Consider the following 19,782-nt stretch of genomic DNA (forward strand, 5'->3'; position numbering starts at 1 on the left):
CAGCAGGTACCAAGCTCTTGTTTCCTTCATCTCAAAGCCCGGAAGATAAATGGTCTTCAGGAAATGTTTCAGGAAGCTGATGCTGTGATAAGCTGTCACCTGCACCACTATGTGAAGTGGCTGGGGAAATTCCCAGGTGTGGGTTTTTCAGCCCAAAAAGGTCCCAAATGCTGATTTTTTAGGCAGTGAGACTTGGCAGTGATTAATATTTCTGCAAGTAACAGAAGTTGGGCAGCAGCCTGCTCCTACAAATCAATAGTGATTTACATACCCTGTCAGGATGCATTTGGGGTAATTCAGTTTTACTTCTGCTACCTACTGGGTTATTTTTAGCACTTTAATTCCCTTCTCCTGGCTTCAGGAAAACAAGCCTTGCTTGTGGTGTCACAGGCAGGGACAAGAAGCTGGGCAGCATTTCCCAGCAGTAAATCCCAACGTAATAAATCCTGGAGTGGTTGGGACCTGGTTGGTAACAGCAGCAGCAACCCCTGGGATGGGCTGAGCTCTGCTGGGGCTCACGGGTGGGAGTGGGGAGGGAAATCTGTCTGGTGGCCTGGCTTAAGGAATGCATCTTGGATGTCTTTATCAGGTGCTTCTTACAGTTAAGTTAAGATCTTCCAGTGTATTAATTTTTTATTAAATCATTAATAGTACAATTAATTGAATTATTCAATTTTCAGGTAAAAATAGGGTAATAAATATTCATATCTTATTTTATTAAGGGAATTTCCATTTCCTATGTCATTAAAGTGAGATTAACTAAGGTTGGCTTTAAATGAAGATTGAAAACAATTGTGCTTAGGAATTAATTTACTCTGTGAGGCCATTCCTGTCTGCAGCCACTCCCCAAGGTGCTCCATGCAGGAGCCATCCAGCTGTCTTGGGAGGATGCTGGGATGTCCTGGCACTTCTGAAATGGCCTGGAGGCTCTGTCTTGAGGAGAATCTCCTGGGAGCTAGAGGTCAGGAAAAGGCGACTGCCTGGAGCTTGTGATCGATGGCAAAAGTTTTGTCCATTCCCCCTTCTCCTTGCTGCAAGTAGAAATAGTCCTGGAACCTTGCTTTGAGTTTCAAGGCACGTTTCAGAGGTGGTTGCTCTCCCACGTAGCTCATATTCTCCACGGGATCCAGGACCATCAGCCAGGTGCTGAAGTTTGGGATTTTGTGCTGGTGTTGCTGGGAGTTGTTTACGTGTTTGGGGTCACGTCTGACCTGTTTTTCCTTCATCAAAGGCAGTGTGTGTGCTGTCAGCTCGTTCTGCCTTGGCTTGCTGCTTGACATAATCCCTGCTAAACGTGGCACATCTCTTTACACTTTAAAGATTTCATGACTCTCAACTCTTCCTTCTCACTGCTATCTGTATTTCCTACTCTTCCCCCCCCTCCAAAGAGGATAAACAGTGCAGAGATGGTTTTAAGAGGCATTGATTCGTATGGATTTTTAGCTGCTGTGGTCCAGGGGTGTTGAGCCACCAATAATGAATTCCTTTAAAAGCTCACCCCATTTGTTTTAGTTTGACCTCATGGCAGAATTGCTGGGAGCCATCAGAGCACCTTGGTCTAGACCAGTTGACAGGCTTCAAGTATTTCATGGAAACCTTTTCCATAATTGATCCATCCTGGGTGGAAGTTGGTGCCCCTGGAAAGCTGGTTGCCCTTTGGGTTTGGTGGTTCAGGAGGGCTGCATCACTCTAGAAGATGGCACTGGGGATACTGAGATGTCCATGTATCCATGATGAATGGGATTCACCTGGCACAGATGCTGAAGGTTGGCTTCTCCAGCCTGCTGATCTCTGCAGTGTGGTCACCAGGCTCTGACATGCTGGGTAGAATTCCAGAGTTGCTGCTCCACATCTCCTGTCCCCACTACCCAACAGTGCTGGGGTGGAAAGGCTCCAGCTCCTCTTCACACACCACAAAGGCACAGTCCTCTTGAAGGGGCAAAGAACCCTAGAAAACATGGAATCATCAGAAAAAGCAATTATCTGATAATAAATTCTTCAGCAAACTACTGGCTGCCTTCAGTGAGGCTTGGGGAGCTTTTCCCATCAATAGACACAGCCTGGGAAAATCCACAGTGTTTGTATTTGGACAAAACTGAGCATTTGGGCAGGCTCTTACTGCTTCTAGATCAAACTTTCTGGGGCTGGGAGGACATTCAGGGTTTTAGGCCCCCTGTGTCAACCACACAATCTTGAGTTGATTGGGTTGTGAGCCAAAGGAGCAGAGCCACCTCTGTCCCTGTTGGAGCAGAAGAAAGGTGAAAATACACAAGGAGAGATTTTTGGGTTGGGGCTCTTGGTGGCCAGAACCCTCCAGAGCTTCTGCTGGTTTTTTAATATATTTTATGTCTGCAGTCAAAGGGCACTGAGAAGGATGGAAGCTTTAATTGCTGTTGTGGGACCACTTTGGAGATGCCCTTTCCTATGTAACGCTGTGGAAGGGCTGGGAGAATGGGTATTTGTTCAGACTGCTTGAAACAGCAACAAAATTGAAGTCTTTGCCACAATTTAAAGCCTTTGCAACTTAATTTATATTCTAGTATGGTAATGAAGAAGCATCTTTTGTCCAGGAGGTGAGATATGCAAAAATAACCTTTAAGTTGCTCATAATTAACCTTTAATGATATTGCCTCATTTTTTCCAATACATTATCTGCATCAAAAACAACGTGCAGGGTGCCTGAGACTGCTTGTTGCATCTTAATGGCCTGCAAATATCAGATGATTAAAACCAAACTATTCATTGGGGTAATTTATTGACAAAGTTTTTTCACTCCAGGAAATCTGGGCCAGGAGTGGGAGGGTTGGGCTGGAGCTTGGAACCATGGCCAGTAGAGATGGGGATGCCCAAGGTCAGGTGGAAGGGATGTGTTTTGTCTTGGGGGCTGGAGGCTTCACTTTCCAGGTAGGAAAGGTGTAATAATTATGGCAAATAGTGTGATTTTAATTGCACATCAAAATGTTAGCAGGCATGTAGTGGAAATCTGGATTTTTGCTCCACAAATCTGGATTTTTGCTCAGTCCAAATGTGGAGAAGTTGGTAGGTGAGCAATAAATGCAAAGGCTCACAGCACAGATTTCTTTTTTTTTTCTTTCTAGTCCTGAGAAATACGGATTTGTGAAAATCTGGCAAAGATTCTCCTTGAGTTACACTCAGTTGGCATTATTGCTATGCGTGCTGTAACAATACTTGAATATAATTAAATTTTAAATTCTGTGTAGAATCTGGTGGGTAGGCAGATGTACCGGTATGTTAAACTTTATGTCACTTAAAAATGGTTTTCAAGTACATCAGAGGGAGACCATCCAGCTGTAAAATTATCTGTTTTATGACACTGCATCACAGCTTTGGTCTTTTTGTTTTAATTAAAAATGTACCTTAAATCTCAAACTCTGAGAATTTCCACCGTGCCGTTTTGTTTCCTGTGATTTACTGACAGAATGCAGCAGGACACGATTTTTCTGCCAGATTTTGGTGTGGTTTACAGGGGGGAGAAAAGTTTCTGCATTAGGATAAACCCTTTCCTGTTTTCTGTAACTCAATGCGGATGGTGATCCGGAGATAAAGATTTGCTTAAGGATGAGTTGAGTTACCTAGAAAGTCCTTTCTCCCCCCAACCTCTTCTCCAATGTCATCCTGGGGTGCCCAACCTGCCTGCTGCCACCTCTACAAAATATACAGTAAAATCCATCAGCTCTGACAAAGCTCTTGTTGCTTCTCCCTGCAGAGCCAGAATGTGCTGGGGTGTTCTGGTGGGGTGGTTTGGTTTGGTTTTTTTTAGCCCAATTTAGCAGTGCAGCGTGAAGATGCAGATTATGATGATTTCATGAGGACTGGGGGGACTTGAGGACTTGACTTCAGCAAAGCCTTTGACACCGTCTCCCACAGCATCCTCCTGAAAAAGCTGTCAGCCCACAGCTTGGACAGGAGCACCCTGTGCTGGGTTAGGAACTGGCTGGAACGGGCCCAGAGAGTGGTGCTGAACGGGGCTGCATCAAAATGGCGGCTGTGGTGTCCCCCAGGGATCAGTGTTGGGCCCAGTGCTGTTCAATATCTTCATTGATGATTTAGATGAGGGGATTGAGTCCATCATCAGCCAATTCCCAGATGAATTGGTGGAACTGGACTCCTGGACCATTGCATCTGACCTGTTTGGTGCTGTAGGCTGTTCCCTTCCATCTCCATGAGGAACCTCCTCCAGACATTGGATCTTTCGTGGAGGTTCTTGGAGGTTCCTTGAGGTTTTTGGGACCTTCTTGTGGTTCCTTAAGATTTTGGGACTTTCTTGGAGGTTCTTGAGAGGTTCTTGGAGGTTCTTGAGAGGTTCTTGGAAGTTCTTGAGACCTTCTTGGAGGTTCCTTGAGGTTTTTGAGACCTTCTTGGAGGTTTTTGCGCCCTTTTTGGAGGTTCCTTGAGGTTTTTGGGATCTTCAGGGAGGTTTCTTGAGGTTTTGGATCTTTCTTAGAGGTTCCTTGAGGTTTTGGGGAGAGGTACCAGTGGGTCCCAGAGGGACCAGGCAGCACCATTCCTGCCTGTGCTTCATCAGCAGTCATGTGAGTGACTCCTGCTGCTGCCAGCAAGGGTGGATTGTGCCCGTAGTCTTTTTTTTTGTTGTTTTATAAATGTCAATGATGAAGCAAATTAATATAAATAAGTCTGTTCCCTCTCACTGTTTAATTTACAAAATTTTAATGAGACTAATAACGTCTGCACTTGTTCCATCTTGTGGCTGGCTGGAAGATGGTCAGCGGGTCTGACAGCTCTGCTCAGCTTGTTTTCCAAGAATATTCCAAACTGGAGGATTTTACATCAGTGGTGTCAAGCCATTTGGCTTTGTCTGTGCTTCATCTTACACCGGTGGGAAAGCTGAGGGAGTGATGCTGATGGCAGAAGAGCAGTGTCCTTGTTTGAACCTAGTGACAAGTGGAGTTGTGGGACCGTAAAATCCCACAGAATCCCAAAAGCTCTGTTGTAAAATGCAAGTGATGAGCAAATGCAGTGCTGGAGAGGGGCAGAGGTGGAATGAAACCTCGGGTATGGCATCTGCTCTGCTGGGAGCTGCTGCTCAGCCTGGCCATGAGGGTTCCCAGCACTTTCCCTCCCAGCTTCTTGGGGTTTGAGGAGCAAAGTGGCATCTGGAGCATCCCCGGGCCATCAGCTCAGTGTCCTCAGGAAGGTGACCATTCCTTTCCCATCCACTGATCTTCTGGCTCAGCAAATGGGTCACGCAGGGGAGATCTTCCTGCTGGATAAGCAATTAGCTAAAATAAAGTACTCAAAGGACAAATTATGCAGGACTCTTGCTCTGTAACAAATGACTTGATTGACTTTGGTATTTGTGGGATGTTCCCTCTGTTTTACTTGACTCTGGCTGAAAGGCTCTGGTGTTTGCTCTTTACTGCTGCAGTGAGCAAGGGGGGTATTAAGGGTTGATTTACATGGTTATGATTGATAATTAAGAGAACCTTTTTATACTTTCTGAGTAGAGACACAACTACTTTTCATTAGCATGTCCAGCAGCCCCAGTTTGATTTGTTTTCCCAGGCTGTCAGCAGTGTTCTCTGCAATGCCAGAAAGCTTTTCCAAGCAGCTGTCCCTAGGACATGCCTGATAGCAAGGCTGTTCTGGGTCTGTTTTGTTGGTTTTTTTAGTTTGGGTTTTTTTGTTGTTGTTGTTTTTTGGGGGAGTGGTTTTGTGGTTTGAGGGTTTTTTGGGTGCCACAAGGGGTGAAAGAGTGAGTGACCCATGCTCGTTGCAGATGGCCTCAAGTCAGGGCATGACAGCAAAAGGAATTTATTTTCTCAAGAGTTAAATAAAATTAATATAAAAATGTGTAATTTAATCACAACTAAAAATACTTCAATTAAATGCAAAAGTAGGATGAGCTGAGAGGGTGTAAGAAAAGATAAGCATCAGAATAAGACAATAATTGAGTTTGTATTGTAAACATATTCCTACAGGGATTTGGGGTTTGATTTTTTTTAAGCTGCTTCATTATAAATTTTAAGTCGAGAGTGCTTGAGTGGCTTTGGTGTATTTTGGAGAAGTGATTGGCTACCTTTATATATTTATTTGTATTCTTTGTTGGCAGGATTTTCTATATTTGGGTTTAATTCTCTCTTATCATCTACCAGTTTATTAATAAGTTTGAAGGCAAATAAGGCTTAAAATTGGAAAACGTGTGTTTCAGTGTGAAGCTGGTTGTTTTGTGGATTCATGTAAGCTTTTAATCTAATTTTTCTAATAATTGGAACTTTAATATATAAAATCATTAAATTAGATGAGTATCATTTAAGTACCCCATGTATTGACTCCAAATGCATCACATTAAACTCTTTGCTCTGTTCTGTGAGCCAGGACATAGGAAAGGAGTCAGGACCAGGTCACCTCGTGGCATCCTGCTCTTTGATGGGCCTGAGTCCCATGGGATGGGTGGGATATTGAGGAATAATAGTGTGGAACAGTGATGTGAAGACTTCCAGCCAGAAACATCATCATCAGGATGTTTGAGAACTGCAGGCTGAGATTCTGGTGCTGGCATCTGTCTCTTTGTGCTGTGAGTGCTGGGTGAAGCATGAAGATCAACTTTATTTTGTTCTTGCCTTGATTCAGAAACCAAACAGCATGGGGAGGGGAGGCTGAGGAAGCTGCATTGGGTCTTGTTGGGGTGATAATGGATAATTTAATGGATAAATGGATAATTTAATGCCTCTTCTGTGATACTGCCTGGTAGCTCGGTGCTGCCACGTTGTACTCTGGCAGTCTTTCACCTTTTTGCAAAAGTTTGCAAAAAATATACAAAAATGTTTCCATTTGCAAAAAATACTTTACCTTTAATTCTGAAAAATGGCTTTACAGATCTTCATATTTCACAGGCCATAACTAGATTACTGCCTTTTACTGGAATACTTCGTGTTAATGAAGACCGATTGGGATTACATAATAGATTTCCTCTAAAGAAGGCATTATGTGGTTATTTTTTACTGTCTGGCATTCTAGTTAATTGCCTTGTCATCATTAATTGATGGGACTAAGTTGATATAAATAAATAGATTATATTCTTGAGGTCAATTTCAAAGAGAGGAGGGGTTTTAACCAGGCTGCTGTGGGGGGGTATCAGCAAAGAGAGCTCGGGTGCCAAGGCTGTGCTGGCTCAGGCCGTGTCACCTGCAAAGAAACTTTCCCATCCTGCTTGGAAGATTCCCAGACAAAGGTAGCCTGGCTTGCCCCATCTTAAAACTAGTCTGGCCAGGCTGGATGAGCCTCAGCCCTGCAAATGATCCTGGCTGGTATCACTTTGAGCACCTCCTGTTTCCAGAGTAACCCAGATTTATGTGTGTAATCACTATTAAACAGCAATCAATTGAGTCCATGGGTAAATCAATGGGGTCTTTATTAGATTGCAATATTGCCTGAAATCCTTTTGCCTGGAAAGAGAAGAGCTTGTGGGGGTTGAGGAGCAGCAGGTTCCTTTTCAGGGCTTGCATTTGCTCTCAGAGCTGGTGGGTGCCACTTTGTATGGCTTCAGAAACATGGGAGAGCACAAACAAATGGCTCCTTAGACACTTAAGTTGCTTTATAGGCTTACACATCTCTTGAGCCTCACCTGTGTGTTATTTATGGGGGTCAGTCCTCAGCCTGTGCTGCAGCAAAGTCTGGGATTTGACCCCTTCCCATCAGAGCATCCCCAGACAGAGCCTTCTTGGCTGGTCTGGGTGCTGCCACACATTGAGGTCCCTCCAGATGTCTCGGGGACAGAGAGGTCTGGCACCTCTGTTCTGCCAGCCCTTTTCCTGGCTGCAGCACTGGAAGTTCCTAACTGTCGAACTGCAATTGTGATCTGAAGTGTTTCTCAATTGAATTTTATAATTAGGGAGTTAGGATTTGATTTTCAAACATTTATGGATTTCTATAGCATCTCAAGTCAGGAGCCAAGCTCCACGCTGCTGGCAGAGAGAGCACCAGAAACCTTTTTCCTGCCTCTCTGCACTTCTGGAGCGTGGCACAGAGCTCCTCTCTCCTCCCTCCCCTTTGAGGTTTTCCCTACCACCAGCAAACCCCATGCAGTGAGAAGAATTTTCCTTCCCTTTCCTCCCTCCTCCATATGAAGGTGGCAGCGTCTGCAGGGCTGAGCATCCCCGCTGTGCCAGGAGGTGACCTTGCTTGGAAGTGGGCATCAGCCTTGGGCAGAGCCACCACCACAGCAGCTCCTGGAACACTGGGCCAGCTCCCCAGAAGTTTTTCAACAGTTAATTGGAGCTGCAGGTCCTTGCCACCTTTTTTCATGGAGAGACAGTCGATGCCACAGCCTGCAGGTGTGTGTGGACACGCAGGTCGAGCAGGGTTTCTCCTCAGTGCCCCGACAGATTTTGGGATGACTGATCTGAAAACAATTGAAAGCATTCATGAATTGAAAGAACTAATTCCCAATAAATCAAACAGCATCCCCATGGGAGTAAGGAAGAGAAATAAATGAGGGCTAAAGAAATGGATAAAGATCCTTGAGCAATAAAGAGCTGAACGCCAGTTCTTTTAAAATTTATATTTAAATGAACAAAGTTGATTTAACTGTCTTTTCTCATGCCTTGTGCTAAGATTTAGGTCTATAGCATGACTTTATATCAAGGAATAATTTGTCAAAAGACTTTTAAGCATTTTGTGTGCATTCCACTTAATGACAATTTTAATATTCTAGCTTTGGTCCTATATTCTTATGAGGTTTCAATTTCTCGGCATACCAAGGAGTTCATAAAGATTGTTTCTAATTTCTTTTTCAAATGTGCTATCGAGTTCAGATCCATCTACACATGACTTACGTTACTCAGTGAAAATGTTAAGACCATTGTTAGTTGCTTGAACTAGGTATAGAGCTTTGGGATAGCACAGCTGTGGGAGGATGTTCCTGCTCAGGGGACCAAGTTCTGCCTCCCTCTGTTGCTGGAACAAGAAGAGCTCATCTGCCAGGTCCTCTTAGGAAAGCTGCCCATGCCAGCTGTAGTTGGCTTCCTGGTTTTAGCAAAATATACCAGGGGTGATCCTACCTGTGAGCGTGCTCAAGTGAAGCTTCAGGAACAGCGTGGCAGCAGGTCCAGGGAAGGGATTCTGCCCCTGTGCTCAGCCCTGGGGAGGCCACAGCTTGAGTCCTGTGTCCAGTTCTGGGCCCCTCAGTTCAGGAAGGAGATTGAGGTGCTGGAGCAGGTCTAAAGGAGGCAACTGGGCTGGTGAAAGGACTCGAGCACAGATCCTGTGAGGAGAGACTGAGGGAGTTGGGGGTGTTGAGGCTGGAGAAGAGGAGGCTCAGGGGAGACCTCATCACTCTCTCCAACTCCCTGAAAGGAGGTTGGAGCCAGGGGGGGGTTGGGCTCTTTTCCCAGGCAACTCTCAGCAAGAGAAGAGGGCAGGGTCTCAAGTTGTGCCAGGGGAGGTTTAGGTTGGAGATGAGAAAGAATTTCTTTCTGGAGAGGGTGATCAGGCATTGGAATGGGCTGCCCAGGGAAGTAGTGGATTCTCCGTGTCTGGAGATCTTTCCAAAGAGCCTGGATGTGGCACTGAGTGCCATGGGCTGGGAACCACGGGGGGAGTGGATCAAGGGTTGGACTTGATGATCTCTGAGGTCCCTTCCAACCCAGCCCATTCTATGATTCTGTGATTCTATGAAAAGTTTGTGTCCTCTTGATGAGGTAGGAAGCATCTGCTGGCTCAGCTGCTGCTTGATTTGCAAGGTATTTGCCTTATAGAATCTCCTGCTGTAAGTAAACCTCCAAATGGGACTTTACAGTTCTAGGACCTCTGTGGGGTTTTTTTCTGACATCTTCTTACTCTTCTTTGCCCTCAGAATAAGAAGGGCTGGGTTTAGCTTTGCTTTTCCTCTCAAAGAACTCCATGGTCCCTCAGTACAGATATTGGAGTCAAGAAGGAGATTTGATAAATGGAGGCTTAGGAGCACATTGCAGTGACCCAAGGATGCTTTGTGGCTTTGCCAGTGTGAGATCTGGCTGTGGAGCTGCCTGTATTTTTGATTACCCTCCTTTGGGAGGCTTTTAATATTCAGTACTCTGAACCACTTAAAATTATAACAGCTGACAGAAATTATTTATTGCAGAAAAGCCCCCCTCTGACTCAGGTTTTGGCTGTTGGTGTTTTCACAAGGCTGCAGCTTCAAATTGTGATGTGGCTTAAGGTGTAAATCAGGGAAAGACAAGATCCAGATGATGCTATGGAGAGAAACATGGCAAAGGGCTCCAGAATCCAGAGCAAGGGAGGGGGGGAAATGGTCTCTCTTCTGTTCAGTTTTTTTGTTTTGTTTTTTTTTTTTTTCCTGGATGAATCTTCCATGGATTTCACTCTTTGGCAACAAAACATGATACCATTGAGTGTAAGTGGCAGCAGAGTAAATATTTACTGAGAAGCCAAATCCTATTATTAGTTGTATTACTATTATTAGTGCTGTTATCACTGTTCCCAGTTTTCTAGTTGAGTCAAGAACAAGTACAGAGAGCAAAACCGTGTGGGCTTTTCCAGCACATTCATAGAAACAGATCTTGGCTCAGGAAGAGCAGTTCTGTTTGGAGCTGTTGTTCAGGGGAGATCTTTGCCTCCTCACTCCTCATCTCTGTGTCCAGGCAAGGAGCACGGGTGAGGTTCTGCTTCTCCAGAGCTGCCATGCTCAGGGACATCCCATTGGGAAGATGGTTTGGGATGGCCTTTGGTCTTGTCCATCAGCAGAGCTCCAGGTGTGAGGTCTCTGAAGATGGAGGTATCCAGAGGATGTGTTTTCATGGCACTGATCACTCCCTAAATAGCCCCAGAGAACTGCTTGGAGGTAAAGGTTTGACTAGGGGTGTCCCAGCACACACCAAAAAAACCACCAAGTGATTTTATAGTGGTTTGCAGGAAGTGTTTCAGCCTTGAAAATTTATCCTGGTCTTGGGGTAGGGTACAAAAGCTGTGGCAGGTGCTTGTTGGAGCTGTAGATAATTACTGCCATACTTAATAAATAGTGTTGCTTTTATTGATGAACGTGGAGGCTGCATGCTGGAAAAAGGAGGTAAAGATGAGGTTTTATGGGCTGCTGCTGGTATGAAAAGGAGCATCAAGACACCAGTTAGTGTCCCCTTGATGGGACCAGCCATTGTGTTAACTGCAACTCTGGATAAAATTGCTAAGTCTGTTATTTTAGAGTTAAACTGCTTAAATGTTGTAGATACAAACTAAGTTCACTTTCATCTTAAATGCAAATGACATTTAACGATAGAGATGAAAAAAATACAACGTATTTACAGTTTCTTGTGACTTAACTCTGTCTGCATGGATAAAAGGACTTCTGAAGTCTTTATTCCATCTCTGAAGAATCTTAAGCTCAGGTAAATTTCAAAGGTGTAATCTGGAATCCCTCTGCTTGCTGCACTCATCTGGGCTTCAAGTGAGGACAAGGACTTGAAAGGCAGTGACCTCTCCCTGTGAGGGGAGACGTGGCTGGGTCCTCACAGACATGGGGAAGTCTGAACTCTCTAAAAGTTCTCGTGGGGGGCATTTCTCTTGTTTGCTGAGAAAGGCTGGACACATGCTGAGAGTCCTTTTCTTCCAGGGCAAGTGTGTGTCATTGCCTGAAGGTCACAGCCAAGCGTTTATTTGGAAGGGGGAAGGGAATAAAAGGTTCATGAAACCACTTGCTGTGTGATCTGCCCCTGGTACAGCTGCAATGGAGAAGTTCCTCAAAGTCTGAAAACATTTGTCCATGTGAATATGATTTTTAAACTCTCTGTATGTAAGACAGCTATAGGTGCCTATCAGCATCCTGTCCCAGGTGACCCCATCCTTACCATGGACACGGGAATCTTGGTGACCTCCTAAACCAACACCAAGTGCCAGGGATGGATTTGCAGGATCCCCTGCTTGGCCAGGGATAGATTTGCTCTGAAACATCAGTGTGAGATGTCCTGGTCTGCAGCTCCTCAAGATTCCCATTTTCCATTTGGGCTTTAATCTTCTGATAAGCCAGTGGTGCAGCAGAGGGCAAATGTCAGAGTAAATGAAGACTTACAGAGCAGAGTTTCTCAGGGGAGGAATAACTTCTGTCATCAGATTTTTTTCTTCTGTAGAAACAAGAAATAGGAGATGAGGTATTTTTGAAATCTTTGTCAGTCAGGAGCAACCCTGACCCTGGGCACATGCCAGCCCTGCAAGGGACATCTGCACACAGGGGAAAAAGAGGAGCTGGTAATAGATGGTCACTGGAAATCCATCACCAGGAAAGTTTGATGGCCTCAGATGGAGCAGCTGATAAATGGAGGAGCTGTGGCTGCCCCATGCTGCTGGGGAGGTGCCTGGAACACTTGCTTCTCATGCTGCTCCTGGTCCCCACACATAGGAGGGGTCTCACATGGGTTCCTCTCATGCTGCCACCCTCTGTGTCCCCATCTGCTGGGAGGGAATGTCACAGGCCATGGGTCTGTGCTGCTGGGCCAGGTCCAGGGGAGGCTGATGCTGTTGGGTACAGCCAGGAAGTGACTGAAGGTGATTTCCAGTGAAGCAAAGTGAGTCAGTGACATAAACTGGATAGATGATGCTTTTAAGAAAATTGTGCGAGTATTGGATGAGGGAATTACAGGTCTGTGTGATTCTTTTCCAATGTTATTATGTACACTCTGTGTTATTTTAAAGTGCCCCTGTGTTGGCTGCACATAGTTTTTCTTGGGGTGCTTAAGGAAGTACCTGATTTCCCACATCCTCAGTCCTCTCTCTTCAGTTGAATTAACTTTTGAGAAAAATATTTTGAGGTGTGATTAGAAAAAAAATGATTATTTAATACTTGCAGGGTATTTTTGATAAACTTTCACTTTGTGCAGCAGCCATTGTCTGGTTGGAGCTGCACCCAGCTGTATGGTGCCCAGTGGAGCACAGAAGTGGGCTGGGACCTTTCTACCCCACATCTGGGTAGAAACACTCAGCAGGATGATGATTGCACTCCTCCTTTAGGAACTAGCACAGAGCAAGTGCTCTGTGTGGTTACCCATGCCTCCAGCTTTAGAGCTTCCATGGGTTGGCCAGGCTCTGATGGACCATGATGTCTTTGGTCAGGGATCCAAAGGTGGTTGCTCTGCAAGGCCTCTCATGGCCAGGGGGCTCCATGGAAAAGTGTCATGCGTGTTGCACCCAGAGGAAGAGTTCTGGTCCTCGTGAGGAAAGCAATTTCAAGGACTTTGGCCTCTTTGTGTTCATTGGGGAACAGGCAGTGATTCAGTGCAATGATTTATTATAAGGCTCTGTCTCTCTTTCCAGGCTTCCTCCATAACTCCAGCTTTTCCCATCTAGTTTCTGCATCAGTAGGGTGCTCCTCTGGGAGAAGGGAAGTTAATTTCTCATCATTATCGTGCATAGATTCAGAAGATGGAAGATAGTCCCCTTTTGCTGTCCCTTGACTCCGTGATAACTTCATAGCCAGAGAAAATAAAGCTAACAGTTACGCAGGATAAAAAATAGCATAATCAAGACTGTGAGCAGGAGCCATTTCTCAGTGCTGTGTGTGGTGAGGGATGGAGGCAGGAGGTTTTGTCACCTGAAAGCTGGAGACAGCCTCTGCTTGTGCAAAGGATGGCACAGAAAGTATCAGGTCTGTGCCACCCTCTTGATTCATCACTGAGTGGCTTTAATTGCATCACCCTCCAGCTCCTTTTGGTGGCTTTTGGCTTTGCCATATTTGCAAATCCCAAATTCAGCAACCCAAGCTCCTGAGGCAGTAAAACACAGTTTTCATTAAATGATACATCTGACATTTACCAAATCTTGATGTGACAATTTAGAGGGAACTGGTAGCATTGGACATCCTTATTAATACTGTAGTAACGTGATTAGGGGAACATCTCGGTCATTTAGACCAAAGGGACTTGAATTTATGAGCACAGTGGTGAGGCAGACATGAAGCATCACTTGACCAAAATACCCTGATCCTATTCAGAGGCGTGGGCTTGTCCTGAGCTGGAGGTGAGCATCCTCAGGAGCCCCTGGCAACCACCAGATCCTGGGCGAGACCCATCAGCCACAAGGTATCTTTGTTCATTCTAAAAATAAGCCCCAAAATGGAATTTAGCATCTTCTTCCTGGCTGTAGCAGGAACAATTTGGGCAGAAGCATCTCTTACACTGTTGTGGCAATTTGTGATGGTAAATAACAGGGGCAGAGGGAGGGAAGCATCTCAGATCCCATCAATACTGAAGACAAAAGGCTTTCTGCTCTGCAATTATTCTTCCTGTCCTTTTCCCTCCTTCCCTCAGGCCACAAGCAAGGAACTTAACTAGAGATCAGGCAGCTTTTAAATGCCACAGCCTCATAAAAGAGAGGAAATTCAGATTTGTAACTTTCCTGTGTGCTATTTGGGTCTTTGAGCAAGCAGACCATCCTGCAAGCTCCACACAGTGGGACCAGAAATAATTGCACCATCTCTGCAAAGAGCTGGGCTGCCCTGTTTTGGGAGCAACAAACCCTTTCTTGTCTGATTGCAAACAAATTTACTGAGTGGAGGGGGAGATGCTGTTGACCTTTTTTCACCAGGCAGGAGAATCAGCTGGAGGGAGTAAGCAGTGTGGGCTGGTTTTGGTGTAGAGCAAATACAGGCAAGGAAACCTTCTGGGAGATTGTGGTGCCATTTCATGGACATGGATCTGCTTTTTTGTCACAAGTGATGGAAAGCTGGGCTGTGACCATCCCCACCACAAAGGGACAAGGTAGGGGACATGGCAGCCAGGCTCTGTGGGGGTCCTGGGACCCCTCCAGCAGCCCCAGCACCTCACCTTGCAAGCTGAAAGAGGCCTTTTGGTGGGTTTGGATCCCTCTAGCTTGCTTGCTTTCAGCTGTACAGTAATATTAAAACACTACTTTATTATTTTCCATTTAGTCCTGCATTAATGAAAAGAGCTCTATATAGCTGCAAAATAGCTAATCAAATCAAGCAAATTGCTGTTTAATGTTCCTGCAGTGTTGCTGGGGCTGCAGGTGCAGTGCAGAGGATGGTGGCTGCTCTCCCTGTCCCATGGCATGGGCATTGCTGGATGGGTCCCAAAGGCAGGGACAAGCCGTGGGACCCAGTCAGGAGTTGCAGTCCCTGGGGTGGTTGGTGCTCAGGGGTGCAGTTTCATCCCCCTCTTCTGCAAAGGTGCAAGAGAAATCCCCAAATTCAGAAGTCTGAGCAGCAAAACCTCCAGAGATCCTGTTGTGAATCCTGGGGGGTCCCTTGGACCTCCTCTGTGGAGCCTTCCTGCAGCTGGCCAGCTCCTGGCTGCATTTGTGTGCCAAAAAGAAAAGCATGGGACATCTTCTCTTTCTGTTTTCTTACAGCAGGTGCCGTGCTTAGGGAGACTTTCTGCAGTTTCCCATCCCCATCAGGTAAAGTTGTGATGTGCACACCCCTTCTGGAGGGCCCGTGCTGAGTGTAGGTCAGGCAGAGCATCCTTCACCTGGACCTGGAGGGTCTCCCTCTGCTGCCATGCAGAGACACAGCAAAAGGAAGGGCTGTTGGCAGCAGATCCCATGGCTGCTGATGGGGTTTCTTCTGATGGAGGAAGGGTGTTTGTTGTATTGGCTGAGCAAGGTAATTTCAGCTGGCTGGTAGTGGTAGAAAACCATCATGAGCTTGTTTTTCTCGGCAGCGAGGTGCCTTTATGCACTTAATGGAGCACTGGGATGAGTTACTCTATAATTAACAGCTTTTACATCAATGTTACTGCCCTATTATTATGTGATAAACATGGGCGAGGGCGGCTGTCTTCAAATAGAGCATTTTGTTAGAGACAAATGAGGAGAGGGTACCTGCTGAAGCCTGGTCTTGGGCTTATTTCATGGTATCCTGCTGTTTGTGCTGTAGAAACGGGAGGGAAGAGGGATGCTGCTCCAGCTGGGCCAGGCACTGGGTTTTTTGCACCTTTGGCACTGCTCTGGAGTCACAAGCCAATATTGCATGAACACAAACTGCTTAATTTGGCTTATTTATTTAAAGAGCTTCTTTGCGTTGGCTGGGTGTGAAAATATTCAGTGGGTTTTTTTGTTGGTTTTGGGGTTTTTTTCAGCAGTTCTGAACACAGCCGGGTGCTGCTGCCCGGCTGGGAAGGGGACCCAAGGCTGCTTCTCTTCTTTTGCTTTGCTTGTACAAGTTGAGGTGCTTTACTTTGCAAAAAGGCTCCAGCCAAAGCTTTCTTCTGAAAGTTGTTTATTGCTGCTGCTAATGTCATTGTTTTTCTCTCTGTTCTGGGTGTCCTAAGGCCAAATTACTGTGCCCACTGCCCCGCTGTGACTGTCTGCAGCATCGTGGGCAGCACGTTCTCTCTGCAGCATTGGGGTTTTATCTTTTTATTTCCTAGTATTACAGCAGAAATGCCCCTTTTGTGTGTCGGCTTAGCAGACAGCAGAACATTTCTGTGAAATATTGTTGTACACCAAACCCATGTTGACTCCTGTCTGCTGGGCAGGTGTCAAGGTGCCTTTGTTGATATTGGAAAGCAGCGGCGTGGTTTCGAAGCAGAAAATGTTTTTGTGTGGCTTTGAAGTCCTGTGAGTGCTCAAAAGAGAGAAAGTTATTCCATGTCTAGCACTGATCTAAGTAGGAACAGCAAAACCAGTGTACAAGCTAATGCTTTTTTCCTTCCATGCTTTTTTTGCTTGTTTATTTCCTTTTTAAGCACACATCTCTATTCTGGTGATGCGTTAGAGGTGGTTGTTATCTAATCCTGCTGATGCATTAAAAGATTGAATATAATAAAATAATAACAATCCTTTCCTTCTTTAACCTTTCTCCTAATTTTCAGCATGTGTGGAAACACTACTATTTTATGATAAGATTTTAAAATTCTTTTCTTTAAACCTATCACTGGCACAGTGGCTTCATTAGGTAGAAGATTCTCAAGGAAAACTTTGCAGATCACCAAACATCAGTTATCCAGTTAACAGCAACAGAAGGTGAAAATTTGTATTATGTCAAATACAGAGAATTGCTTTACTGTGTAGCCTTTCACACTGTTGTGCAGTGCTTCATTGACTCTCTTGGAGTGTTTTTTTACAGACAGAAATGTAATGCAAATCTGTTTCTTGTTTACAGACCACAGAATGGTTCTATGATCCTGTACAATAGGAAGAAGGTGAAATACAGGAAAGATGGATATTGCTGGAAAAAAAGGAAAGATGGGAAAACCACCAGGGAGGATCACATGAAGCTGAAAGTCCAAGGAGTGGAGGTAAGAGAGCACAGCAGGATTGGGTGGGCTGCCAAGAAGCAGCTCCCCAGAACACATTCATTGTGAAGCTGTCCACTTGTTGAGAAAAATGTTTCAATTTGCTGATTCTAGCTTTTTCCCCTGCAAAAATACACATGTTGTTTATGACTGCTTTGAGTGGAATTTAAATGTAACTTCACCATCTGGTTGTGCCCATGCTCTCGGGTTCTCAGGAGGTCTCAGCCCTGGTGCTGCAGACAGACTCTGGGTCTTCACACCAAGCATCTTTTGGTCAGAGGGGTTTCATGACCCCCAAACATCATGTGGGGATGTGTATGCTAAGTTGTTTGGGTTTTTTTCACCATGTAAGCTTGGTATGTACATGATTTGATTCTCACAAAATACTGGACAGTTTGTGGTAGGAGCTGTCATCATTTTCCATGCACACAAAGTGTTGGTCCTACAGTAGCAGAAGTCAAATTTCTGTTGAATTCAGAATCAGACTCAGCTTCACAACAGGTTTTGATGGAGACCCTTGTTCTCTTGATGGTCTTTAGCCATTCAGAGAAATTCAGATGGGTGATTTCACCTGACTCAGTATTCCTGGAGAATTCCTGTTGGTTCCAAAGCGTGTTGTTGGACACAACTCTTCTTTTTTAACTCTGTGTGAGAAAGATTGCACTGATCACTTCTGATGTTCAAGGTCTAAAGAGATATGGTTAAGAAGCACATTTATTTAACTTCTTTTATATTTTATTAAGTGGGGATTACATTTTCTGATAGGAGAAGTGCAACTGCAGAGCCTTGCCTAGGTTAGCTCCTGAGACAGGAGGGCTGTTCTCTGTGTTTTATACTGAACTCCAGGCCAAAGTTATAACAGGGTTGTTATAATGTGTGATTGTAGCATTTAGCTGTGTCATCAAGAAACACTGTAATGTTGGCAAATGAACAGAGAAGCCATAAGAATATGTATTTGTGTAAACTGTATTGATTTTGCAGACATCACTGGGGATGGGAAGCTGTGCCCAGTTGTGTGGGCAGAGCCCAGCACTGTTTGCTGGGCATAATTTGGAATAATTATCATTTTCCAGTGACAGCCAAAGCTTGCCCCATTATGAGGAGGCATGTCTGACAGCTCTTGGGCTGGACCTTGGGCCAAGCAAAGCTTTCCAACCTCACCCCCATCTTGGCAGGTTTGCATGGCATCAGCTCTCCCGACGTTCCCTGGGGGTTGTGCAAGGGGGTTTGGCACCCATGGGGCCATCCCTGAGTTTGGGTGGGGGACATGAGGTGGCCAAGCACCTGGAATCCATCTTGAGCTCCTTCTAGGCATTTTTTCATCCTTCCATTCTGTCAGCTTTAATGAGGTTTGGGGTTTTAAAATAGTATTAAATGGATTGCATTATATTACACCGGAGAGGCATAACTTTGTTCCATAATTTTTACATCCAATAGCAATGTATTATGACAAGGAAAAAAAAAAAAGAGTCAGCATAATAGAAATTGTGCATTGTTTTCATGTTGGGTTTGCAGGGCACGATTTAATTAACTTCTGTGAACTTTAACAGTGCAGAATATCAGAACCAGCACTACAAAACTGGCCTGTTAGGAGGGTGGTGGTGACCAAGGGCCACCACGTATACCTGGGATTAAATAAATACTTCCCAAAGTGTGTTTTCAAAGATGGAGCCATCCACACCCCCCCCAGTGCCTGGCAGTCACCGTGCTGAACTCACCAGCCCTGTGCTGAGCCCAGTAATTTCTGTTTTATAGAAGCTTGGCTTCTGGAAAGTTAAGAGATTCAAAATGGGATGTGTCTGGAGCTGGGGAATGCACAGCTTTCAGGGCTTCTTCCTCTGGCTGATCACATTTGCCACTTAAGAAAAGAAGTGTCAGAGTACTTGTTTTGTGATTTGAATGCACTGGGGTTTGGCCATTCATTCCCACCTCTCTCTCCAGCTTAAGAGCCCTTTAGAACCTGGTATTTTATCTCTGAGAAGGTACTTACACCCTCTCATCAAGGCATCCCTCAATCTTCTCTCTAGGAAGCCCAACAGACCCTCCTGGCAGCCTCTGAGCCAGTGCAGCCCTTCATCTTCTGAACAATGCAGGAAAAGTTCATTTTCTTCACCTCTAAGTGTTGCTTGGGCAAAAATATATATTTTAAACCTTCTTAATTAATTACTCCATCAGTACACTGTGCTGCTTCACAGACACTGCTATGGGTTTGTTTCTGATACCATCCCAATAGGAATCCCATGTTCTTTCCTTAGACACACAGGCAACAGATTTAAAATAATAAAAATGGCTTTTTTTTCCCCAAAGTTGGAGTGATGCTGTAGTTAACCACATTAAGGTTTAACAGGGCATGAAATAACTGTCTGCCTTGTGGCACTGCCAGATCATCTCAGTGACTCTTGCAGCCAGAAGATAAATAGGTATCATTGTCACACTGATGGAAAAATACTTGCAAAGGGGAGAGCCAAGAGCATCAATAGCATCCAAACAGAGATCTGAAAATGGCAGCAAATAGGCAAGGAGAAACACATTGGTCTGTGAAAGTATTGAGCAGCCACTTCTG

General features: G+C 45.1%; 1 protein-coding gene across 1 annotated transcript in view; it reads left to right on the plus strand.

Annotated features, from left to right (window-relative positions):
• Nucleotides 1-19,782, plus strand: part of CAMTA1 (calmodulin binding transcription activator 1) — a 249,262-nt gene that overhangs the window by 67,368 nt on the left and 162,112 nt on the right. The window contains exon 5 of the mRNA XM_030463641.1: nucleotides 17,087-17,222. Within this exon, the coding sequence (XP_030319501.1) occupies nucleotides 17,087-17,222 (136 nt within the window). The remainder of the gene's footprint in view (nucleotides 1-17,086; nucleotides 17,223-19,782) is intronic.

Source organism: Calypte anna, chromosome 21, assembly GCF_003957555.1.
Source record: "Calypte anna isolate BGI_N300 chromosome 21, bCalAnn1_v1.p, whole genome shotgun sequence".
Taxonomy (NCBI): Eukaryota; Metazoa; Chordata; class Aves; order Apodiformes; family Trochilidae; genus Calypte; species Calypte anna.